The following is an 11,668-nucleotide window of genomic DNA, read 5'->3' on the forward strand; positions in this document are numbered from 1 at the left end:
TTCCTCCATCACTTGACTTGCTGCTGTGTACCAAGCCTATGTCTGATGATATTTTCACTTTTTCATTCCTTATGGGCACTGGCCCCACAGCTGCCTGCTTTAAGTCTTTTGCCAAAGTTGATTACATTAGAGATTCATTAGTGAATTTTTGAATTTGGGTTCCCCAAGGGTCCTTTCATGTGTGAACTCAGTTGGTCCCCATGCACCTGTAGTACATTGGACAGGTCAAACAAATATCCTCTGCTAATAATGTACAGTTTGGAGGGAAACCTATCTCCCTGCCTGGACTGGTCAGATCAGGGGATCCAAAGAAAGGCAGGACCTGAGAATCCATTCTCTTTCCAATGGTTCTGTTTTTCTTTCAGCAATATACACCTCATCAAAATATTTCCTGCATTTAAAGCAGGACAAGATCTCTAACACAGCATTGTTTTAGAGTTGGTAAAGAGAGACAGAGGATTGGTGTATTCTAGAAGATGGGAACATAGGAGAACTCCATTCTACCTGTTAGGGAGAGGTCATGGGTTTGTGAGATAATGTAGATATCTACATTGAATACATTGCCAGAAGTAGATATATGCTTTTCCACTAAATCTTTGCTGTTCATCTTTAAGGCATTCCGGGACTTTGGGGCAAAAACTGCTTCCTGACAACTGAAGTACGGGCAGGAAAGTAAGTAAGAAAATGTCTCGTCACATCACTTCTTTTCTTTTTGTAAGCTGTTGGACTAGAATGGATATGGGCAGGGCAGCTAGGTGGCACAGTGGATAGAGCACTGGCCCTGGATTCAGGAGGACTTGAGTTCAAATGCGGCCTCAGACACTTAACACTTACTAGCTATATGACCCTGGGCAAGTCACTTAATCCCATTTGCCTCACACACACAAAAAAAATGGATATGGGTGATTCTCTATACTGGAATATGGAAATCAGACCTGGCAAAGGAGAGAGAGAGAGAGAGGAAGAAGAAGAAGAAGGAGGAGGAGGAGGAGGAGGAAGAAGAAGAAGAAGAAGAAAGAAAGAAAGAAAGAAAGAAAGAAAGAAAGAAAGAAAGAAAGAAAGAAAGAAAGAAAGAAAGAAAGAAGGAAGGAAGGAAGGAAGGAAGGAAGGAAGGAAGGAAGGAAGGAAGGAAGGAAGGAAGGAAGGAAGGAAGGAAAGAAGAAAGAAAGAAAGAAAGAAAGAAAGAAAGAAAGAAAGAAAGAAAGAAAGAAAGAAAGAAAGAAAGAAAGAAAGAAAGAAAGAAAAAGAAAGAGAAAAAAGAGAGAAAGGAAGGAAATCTATCAATTACACTGTATGTTTCAGACAGAAAATGAATAGTCATTTCTTAGATGCTACTTTTATTCTATATCACATGACCATTGACATGTACTTTTTGGTGAGAGTAGTCATAGGGTCACCTTCATAGCTGCTTAAATTATATAGTGGTCTTCACATTTTGAAGGGTGCATGATATCCTCCCACCAAGAGCTGTCTACCCATTTACATGCTGCACACTTCCTAAAATTTTACAATTGGAGATATTTCTTTTGAATGAACAAGCTTCCTCACTGAATAAATAAACATCCTTAGAGTATTAAAACATGAAGAAACTTGTTAATTGCTCAAAAGAATGAATTAGCTGAAAGATCCTTTCTAGCCAATATCTATCTTGGAACAGAGGTCAGAGAGAAAGAGGGAAGGGAGGGAGGAGGGAAAGGTAACTTTGAAAGTGGGACATTCATTACCCAGGGATGGGGGAAAAGGAGTAAGGTCCACAGTGAGCAGTGTGAGGTCACTGGGTTTCTGGAGATGGGGCTTACAGGAAGAGGTGTTAAGCATGTCCAAAGATAAGCCATTTGGAGGCTATAGTTTTGACACAGGGGTTCTCTATGTGATCTTCCTCTGAAGCACTGGTGATGGGGGGTATTTCATCTTCCATCAAATCATGAATCCTAGCTCAGCGCAACTTGCTTGTGTGTGCCTTTAACATTGGATCCTGCATTATGTGACAAGGGCACTTAGCCAGAGCTGACCCAAACCATCTTACCTTCCAGAGTGGAGCTCCATTTCTCCCAAGCATAAGGGGAAACCCCTCAGGTTTCTTGGTGGATAATATATTACAACACTCAAGCAAATCATATCCATATAAATAATTGGGGTTTCTTGAGAAAGTCTATTCCAATACAAAATGGGGTGGGGAGGAACTGAAGTACAGATGGGAAACATTTGTTTAGCTGCTGAATAGCATTAGTTAGTGATTAGTGAAAATCAATTGGGGGCACAGTGGATAGAGCACTGGCACTGGAGTAAGGAGGACCTGAGTTGAAATCTGGCCTCTCAATATGACCTTGGGCAAGTCACTTTAAGCCAATTGTCCCCCCCCCCAAAAAAAAAAAAAGAAAAGAAGAACAATGTAAGTCAGTCCTACCCAAAACAGAGGGAAATGTTCTGTTCTCTGGCCTTAGAGTCACAAGTACAGATAGACTGAACAGTGGCAACATCAACAAAACAGACAAAATCACTGTGAAAGGTGATGCCTAACTATATCTTTGGCCAATTGCAATACCAAAAGTAATATGACAGAGGATTATTCTTCCTGAGTACAGAGTAGGTAACAAAATTGTCAGACAGTCACCCAAAATGCAAGAATCAGGACACACTTCCAGTATCTTCTTTATTGTACCATCACACAGACCATCCCCCAACTCCATGGAGGAGAAAAAAGAGAATTCTGTACTTGGCACAGACAAAAAAAATCGATTTAAAAAATCCTGGTGCTATGGATTTTCCAGAATGAAATCCAGTTTCTGTTTCTGAGATATTCTTCTTCTGAATTACATGGCCATTAGCTTCTGCCATAGAACTGGGGTCAAGCTTGGAGCTTATTACATAGTTGAACTACCTATGTGATCTCTGGGTTGCAAGGACCTTTCTCTTTAAACATGTGCTGCATATTTCTTGAATTTCCTCTGGTATAGGAAAAGGGAGAGCTGGGGAGAAACTCCAATTAGCCAATATTCCCTATTCAGGTCAATCTTCTACAAAAGCAAAGTAGATAGCAATTTTCATGATATAGTTGTAAATGCACTGCCTCCACTCACAAAAACTCCAAGGCCACTACCAAAGAATAAAAATATATCCCCCTTCTAAAAGTTAAACTATTCTTTGAAAGGGGCCACTTTGGTAGGGGCCCTAGTCAGCTTTTACTTTTTTACTGTGGATTCCTTTATTAGGTCTTCTATTACTTCATTGTAGAAAGAAGTAATTAAATAGGGAATCCAGTACCAGGATATAGTGGAGGTTCTAGGTGGGGGGATAGAAGGGGGAAAAACATTATAAGACAGGGGAAAGCATTAGGATCCAGTTTGGAGAGTGGAGAGAAGCCCCCTGAAAACTCTAATGGCAATCTTTTGTAAGTGGAATTTTTCTTAAGCTAAATCTTCTCATCTGCTCTTTAAAAGGTCTCACAGATAAAAAGATCAGAGGACATCTAGGAAGCACAGAAGAGGGCAGCTGATAAACTAAGGTAATAGAATTGCTGTTCAGTCATGTCCAACTCTTCAGGACCCAATGGACCATATTGTCAGTGGTATTTTCTTGTAAAAGAAACTGTAATGATTTGCCATTTCCACCCCTAGTGAATCCTTCTGTCAAGCAAAAAGAGGTTAAATGACTTGTCCGGAGTCACATGGCTAGGAAGAGTCTGAGACTGGATTTGAACTCAGCTCTTTCTGAGCTCTATTCACTCAGCCACCAGATGCCTCTAAAGTAAGAGAGAAACCTGCAGAAAAGCTGTTTCATGATCAGAATAATATGACAACTAGAAATGAAGCCCAAAAAAGAAGAATCTTAGGGCTGAGGAACAGCTGTTCATGGAGATGAAGTGCCCTGACAGTTGTCCAGGGGAGAGTAATTTTCTTTACTCCCAATACATGTTGGAATGAAGTTGGCAAGCAAACCACCTAAGTGATTGTAAAGGCCTTGTGAATCTAATTGGGATAGGTGCCTTCTGAGCAGAGGCTTAGAGCAAATGGGCATGTGCCCTTCCAAGTCCTCATCTGGGAAGGATATAGGGGGAACAGGTGTTCTCCCTTCATTGTGGGTGCCTCCTCTTTGGGAGATCGTGCTTCCTCCCTGCACTATTATGGTAGCCCCACATCACTTTGTGCTCCTCCAGCAACATGCTGCACAACTGCCCCCTCCCAGTTCCTACAGCTATTAACATTGTCCACCTCTGTGAAATGTCCTTCCCTCCCCCAAACCCACCAATCTAATTCCCAGAGCAATTGAAGGCCTAACCTTTTATAGGAACACTTTCCCCTCCCTTCACATTAGCACCTGTGGTAAGACTGTACCCTGCTCCACCACCACTCTTCCCTATAAGAAATTTGCACCAGACACAATAATGGTTCTGCTTCCCATTATGGACCCAGAGGACTAATTTCCTCTGAGTGTGATTCTTAGTCTGGGCCTGTAAGGCAGTGTCTTGGTGAAGAATATTTTTAGAAAACATGTGGTCATAAAGAGTGGAATGGAACTATGAGATCAGTGTTCCTAGGTATTAGCAATGAGCATGGATATAGGATAGGATAGAACATGGTAGGCTCAGTCAAATGGTGGTGACCTTATGCAAAGATTCCTGATGCACTTCAGCTCACTTAGCAACATGTCCCTAAAGGATCTTGGAATGTGGAGAGAATGGTTGCTGGGGCTGGTGGGCACTGATGCTTTACACTAACACTTCAAGCTCAATATTTATTGCTGCTCTAAATCCCAGTCCTAATTTCTCCTTAAACACCTCCCCTTCCCCCAAAAAACTCAGCATTGCTTTGGTTATAATAGAAAAGCCCTGGACAGATAAGATTTCTTTGATGCTCTGTTCTTAGCTCTGTCACCTTAAGAGAAGATAGGGGTAGCTAGATGGAGCAGTGGATAAAACACCAGCCCTGGATTCAGGAGGACCTGAGTTCAAATCTGACCTCAGACACTTGACACTTACTAGCTGTGTGACCCTGGGCAAGTCACTTAACCCTCATTGACCTGCCCCCCCCCCAAAAAAGAGAGAGAAGATAGAGCCTGCTCAAGGAGAAGCAACAAGGACCTGGTACATGCAAAGGATGTGTGGTCTGCTTGTATAGAAGACTGATTGTATGATAAAGAAAAGAGCCCAGAAGTGGTATGAAGTTGAAGAGAAGAAATGGGGCTTTTAGAGGAGGTTCATTAATGTACAGAATTTCCAATGGAACCAGTGAGTTAAGTTCAAAGATTGTACACTATGCACATATATAAACCACGAACCATTTCCCCTCTTTCACCAACAATTCACAAAAATTGAGAATTAGCAATAACCATTAAAAATGCTATAAAACATTGAATAAAAGTTCAAATCAAAACAACTCATTCAAACTCTGAAGTTTTACCTCATACAACCCACATATGGGCAAAGGTAAAAATCAGAAGAAACTTTACAATTTGGAGGGGAACTGCAAAAACAAGCATGCTAAAGTACTATTGCTAGAAGTAAGGAAAACAAAGAAAAAAAAGAAGTAAGGATTAGTTAAAATGATTCATAAAATAAATTTTAAATTTCTGATAAAAGTGAAGTAACTATTCAGTCTTTGAGCCAGTAATCCCACCATTGAATGTATATCCAAAGGAGGTCAAAGACAGAAAGAGGAACAACATATAATCCAAGAAACTATTGTACTTTTGGTGGTAGCAACAAAACGGATATGAAGGGATTGTCTGACAGTTGGTGAATGGGTGAAAACTTTGTGCTATGTGAACATAAGTGTATTTTGCATACTGTGTATTCTCTAGCTTAACTTTTTTTCTAGGTCACAAAGGAATTCAGCGAAGGGGTGCAGCTGGAAATTAGTATAGTCGGAGAGCAAAAGTAATAAACGCAACTTAAAAAAATACAAAGTAAAGTTTTCTTTGGAAGGAATGGAGTGGAGGCAAGGAATTGGCAGGGAAAGAAAGAGATTGGGCACAAAAGTTTTTACAAGAATTCTATGCTCAGTAGCTGATACACAGCTCAAAGCCAAAACTTTAGATAACACAATGTTGGCATGATTGTTTGGGTTTTTTTACTAGTAAAAGAAAAAATGGGCCAAGAGTGACTTTTGAGCATTTGTATCCAAATTGCAGTGCCATCTTATTTCATAATGGCTATTCTCAGCTCCAAAATCTCTCTCTCTCTCTCTCTCTCTCTCTCTCTCTCTCTCTCTCTCTCTCTCTCTCTCTCTCTCTCTCTCTCTCTCTCTCTCTCTTCCCCTCCCTCCCTCCCACCCTCTTTCCCTTTCCCTCTCTCACTTCTCTCTTTTCTCTTTCTGTTTTTTGTCTTTATCTCTTTCTCTGTCTCTGTTTGTCTCTCTATCTGTCTGTCTCTCATGCTCTCTCTGTCTGTGTTTTAAATACAGATCCATTGAAAGAGGTCAAAAATGAGAAACCATACAGAGATAACATTATTCATTCTCCGGGGACTGACAGATGACCCACACCTGCAGGTTCTGCTTTTTATCTTTCTGTTTCTGACCTACATACTGAGTGTAACTGGGAACTTGACCATCATCACTCTCACGTTGGTGGATCCCCACCTTAAAACCCCCATGTACTTTTTCCTGAGGAACTTTTCCTTCTTGGAATTGTCATTCACAACTGTCTGTATTCCCAAATTCCTTTACAACATGTCAACTGGGGACTACACTGTGACCTATAATGAATGTTTCACTCAGTTATTTTTTGGTATCCTCCTTGGGGCCTCAGAGTTTTTCCTCTTGGCTGTCATGTCTTATGACCGCTATGTAGCCATTTGCAAACCTTTGCACTATGCAACTATCATAAACAATAGGGTCTGTAACCAGCTCCTCCTGGGTTGCTGGTTGTCTGGGTTGACGATCATTATTCCCATACTTAGTTTGGGTCTTGAGCTAGAATTCTGTGATTCCAATATCATTGACCATTTTGTCTGTGATGCATCACCATTGCTGGAGATCACATGCTCCGATACACAGTTCATAGATAGAATGATTTTAGGTTTGGCTGTACTGACACTCATCTTCACCTTAGTGTTGGTGGTTCTGTCTTATGCCTATATTGTTAAGACTATTCTGAGATTTCCTTCAGCTGAGCAGAGGAAAAAAGCCTTCTCCACTTGTAGCTCCCACATGATTGTTGTCTCCATGACTTATGGAACCTGCATCTTCATCTATGTCAAACCTTCTGCAAAAGAAGGGGTGGCTTTGAACAAAGTTGTATCATTACTTGCAACTTCAGTGGCTCCAGTAATGAACCCCTTTATTTATACCCTGAGGAATAAACAAGTGATACAAGCTTTTAGGGACACATTCAACAGGATTGTATTGAATTCAAAATTATAAGAAGCTAGGTGCAAAATTAGTAAAAAGAAAACCTAAATAGTTTTCAACTGTTTGGTCTGGGTCCTATGAACCAATTTTATTATCTTACTATGTCCCATTACCCACAGACTCAAATATCGCAGCTGCTTTTCTCTCCTATCCAGAAATCCCCACTGACTGAGGCTTTCCCCTCCCCTCTCCATCCCTCTTTCGAATGTTTTCAACCACCTCACTCACCACTTCATTTCTATATAGTCAAACAAATATTTATTTAGAATCAACTATGTTTAAAACACTTATCTTCTTTCTTTCTTTCTTTCTTTCTTTCTTTCTTTCTTTCTTTCTTTCTTTCTTTCTTTCTTTCTTTCTTTCTTTCTTTCTTTCTATTTTGCCAGGCAATGAGGGTTAAGTGACTTGCCCAGGGTCACACAGCTAGTAAGTGTCAAGTGTCTGAGGTCAGATTTGAACTCAGGTCCTCCTTAAGCTCAGCTGATTGTTGTTTGTCCTTTGTTCTTAAAGAGGACCAAGACATCAAGGTGATGTCCTTACTTGTAAGTGAATTGGTTTTAAGTGAGGCAGTGTTGTGCAAAGTCATCAACCTTACTCTCTTTGGAGCCATGTCAGTCCAGTGGCAAGATATTAATCAGCAGGAACAGAAATGGTCAGATGCAGTGAGAGAGTGGCTTTTAAGTTAAGGCTTTTCCTCAGATCTCAGTTTGCCTAAGGCAACCTCCCACTCAGTGATGAAATCCAGGTAAGAAGAGGCAAAGGAAGGCTTCTTTTATCTAGTCAAAAAGAAAGTTAAAAAAGTAAATAGAAAGGACACAGTAAAAGGAAAATTAAGTAAGTAAGTAATTGATGGGGCTGGAGTGGGGGTGGGGAAAGATCCTTAGGGTTTCTGGTCTAAATAGAAACAATTGTTCTTTAGACCCATTCTGAGCAATCAAGAGGCCAAACAGTGGTGAAATGAGGTCTGGGCTGGGACAGTCTCTTTACTGAGGCTGGTGAGATCCAATAGGATGATTAAGTCTTCCCAATAATGATCTTCCTGGGGCAAGGTTAGGTCAGTCAGAGAATATTCAAAGTAATGCAGTCAAGTGAGAAGTCACTTGGTGCATATTATAAAACACAAAAGCCCAAATATGGAGACTTCCTGTCTGAACACTGAAATTAGCCCTGTGTAAATTGTCGTATGAGGCTTTTGGCTTAAAACCTTGGAAGGTCAAAGCCTCAAAATAAAACACATCTTCAAGACTGAAAGTCTGAAGGATGCCCTGAAATAAAAAATCAGAAGTTATTACTTTCCACCTTTTACTAATATATCTGGGTTTTTTTCCTCAGCAGCAACCTGTGGGTTATCTTCCTCCTTTAAAAATAAAATGCCTGAGTATGCCTGCCAAAACAGACAAAGGAACTATAGGAACATAAATATAAAACACTTTTTATACAAAGTTAGATCTAAATAACTGAAGTAATATTTATTGTTCATGGGTGGGTAAAACCAATATAATAAAAACAGATGATTTTACTAAATCTATGCATTTCATGCCATCCCAAATAGATTACTAAATAATTATCTTACTGATAAAAAATAATAAAGTTAATTTGGAAAAACAAAAGCTCAGGAACTTTAAAGAAACCAGGAGAAAAAGATGAAAAGTACACAGATTCGGTAGTATCAGACTTTAAACTATATTATAAGGGGAGAATATTGTTGAAGTATAAAATGAAAATTTAATTATTTTAAATTAAAATTCACTTGTATAAATAAAAGCTAAGCAGCCAAGAATAGAAGGAATGCAGAAAATTGGGGGGAAACTATCATAAACAATCTCTCAGGATGTAATTGGATTAGAATATTGCTGTGGTGTAGGAAATGATGAGCTGGTTGGTTTAGAAAAACATGAAAAGACTTGGAATTATGAAGGAAGATGCTATCCACCTTCAGAGAAACAGATGACAAGTGGAAATCAGCATAGTATGGTCTTCCAAAAATGTATATGAGTATATGTGTGTATATATATTTATGTTTATAGTTATGTATATATGTGTATGTATATATGTGTGTATATATGTACTGTTAATATGAATGTATAGATCACCTGGATTTGATGGAGCTGCCTTATTATCCAAATGGATCTTATGAGACCCCGGATTAATAGGAGCAAAATGCACTTTGCTCAAAGACTTCAAACTGAAACCAGACAGACCCTATTTACTTTCCCTAAGAGAATAAACAAATGCAAATGCCCCTTTGAAATTCTTACTCACTATCTTCTTTCCCAAGAAAGTGAATATATCTTATTGTTCTACTGATCAACTATCTACACCTCCTTTTCTTTGATAATATCCCTCCTGTCTCCACATAATCTAACCTTAGCATCTGCTTTAAATTGAGCTGTTAAACTGATTTGTATTGTTTAACTGATTACATTTGTAGTATTTGCTTTGGGTTGATTGGTAGCATGCCAATGAAGTTATTCTGTAACCTGTGAGCAAAGAAACCTTAAAATCTCTTAGAAAGAAGGGGAGCTCTGAGCTCCCTTCTAAGGAGGGGAGTCTCTACATGATCATGATTTCTTTCTTCTTGGAACAAAATAAAATGTTATTATGTTTTTCTTATCCATTCTCTGATCTGGTTTCTGTGAGGTACCTACTTCTGATGGTAGAGACAGAAAGAGCCTTCTCTGATCTGGGTGAACAAACTATAGGAGATATTATTGATGTCTCTGACCTGTTTATTATCTTGTAGTGATGTGGAAAATCACATGTAACCTCTGGTCTTGTCTGTCTCAGACAGATTCTGGCCTTGCTGTGTTCCAGCTACAGCTACATTTGTACATATCTTGCTTTCCTGTTCCTTGTTTGATACATTTGTATGTATCTTGCTTTCCTGTAATGATGACTCTACCAGTATGCATCCTTTGTAAGGAAATCACTGTCCTCTTCCTTGTTTGATACACTTGTTTGTATCTTGCTGATAACACACCTACTCTTTTTGTATATAAGCAAGTGGGCTACAAGACTTGGGGCCCATTGCTGGAGGTCTGACCTTTGTGGGCCCGCATGTGATAAACTCTCTCTCTCTCTCCACCTTGAGTACCTGGCTGAGTATTTTCTGTGTTAATCATGCCATAACAGTAGGAGGATGGGTATGAAAGCTATATTTTAATATTCAACTATATATATATATATATATATATATATAAAACATACACATGTGTGTGTAATTGTGTTTAATTGTAGCCTTCTTTGGTGGGGAAAGGTGGAAGGGAGGGGAAAAAGAAAGTAAAAAGTACACAGCGGAGAACAAAAGAAAACCTACAAGGAAGCAAAAAAAAAAAAAAAAAGCTGGGCAGCTTTGAAAACCATGTGTAATATTTATTATATAGGTTTTCTTGAAATGGAAATTTATTGTTTTGTATTGAATCCTGTCCATGTTCTGCTGTGTACATGGCAATGATTTCTTTCTTCCTTTTCTCAATTTGTATTTGTTTAAAATAAATTTTAAAAATTTTCCAAAAATATAAAGCCGTCTACATTTTTGTAAATAATTAAATAAAATACCTCTTCCTTGCAGTCCACACCCAGTCATCATCATATTCTTCAGATTTGTAAAAGACAAATCATTGGTCATATGCCCCAAAAAGTAAAGCCTACCTAAGGGTCACAGGAGAACTTTGTTAGTAACCCCCCCCCAAAAAAAAAGTCTTTTTCGTATGAGGCAGCATATAAATGGGGGGGAAGCTTTTTTTCTGTTACAATTTACTCTTTCCCTGAGGCCAGTAATAAAAAAATTATTAATCTATTTATTCATATGTACTATTTTCTCTAATCGGGCCATTGGCTATATTAAGTATGTTCAAGCCTTTAAGTATGCCACTGTTTTTTCTTCCCTCTAACACAATTACCTGAGGGGAAATTTCACTAGATTCCTAGCACTGCATATATGTAACACTTGGAGGCATTACTATAGCCTACAAAGTAGGTCCCCTTTGCTGGCTATCCCATTTAAAAGGGGGAAATATTTTATTTTTACTTTTCTTTGCATCCTATCTGACTAAATGCCTTTTTTAAATTAATTTTAACTGGGAAACAATTTTTACAGCCCATGTTTCTGATAAAGGCCTCATTTCTAAAATATATAGGGAACTAAATCAAATTTATAAAAATGTAAGTCATTCCTCCATTGAGAAATGGTCAAAGGATATGAACAAGCAGTTTTCAGATGAAGAAATCAAAGCTATCTATTGCCATATGAAAAAAAAATGTTCTAAATCACTATCGACTATAGAAATACAAATTAAAACAACTCTGGGGCAAACCCT

The 11,668-nt window shown here is 38.8% G+C and overlaps 1 protein-coding gene across 1 annotated transcript; it reads left to right on the top strand.

Moving 5' to 3' along the window:
• Nucleotides 1-6,401: 6,401 nt before the first annotated feature.
• LOC122729304 (olfactory receptor 6C2-like) lies at nucleotides 6,402-7,361 on the top strand. Its single transcript, XM_043968095.1, has one exon. It carries the CDS (start codon nucleotides 6,423-6,425, stop codon nucleotides 7,359-7,361), a length of 939 nt encoding a protein of 312 aa, XP_043824030.1. The 5' UTR covers nucleotides 6,402-6,422.
• The last annotated feature ends 4,307 nt before the right edge of the window (nucleotides 7,362-11,668 follow it).

This window comes from Dromiciops gliroides, chromosome 5, assembly GCF_019393635.1.
Source record: "Dromiciops gliroides isolate mDroGli1 chromosome 5, mDroGli1.pri, whole genome shotgun sequence".
In the NCBI taxonomy this organism is placed as follows: Eukaryota; Metazoa; Chordata; class Mammalia; order Microbiotheria; family Microbiotheriidae; genus Dromiciops; species Dromiciops gliroides.

What these genes read in the sequence shown, in the direction of transcription:
- LOC122729304 (XM_043968095.1), top strand. Translation starts at nt 6,423, where the DNA reads ATGAGAAACCATACAGAGATAACATTATTCATTCTCCGGGGACTGACA.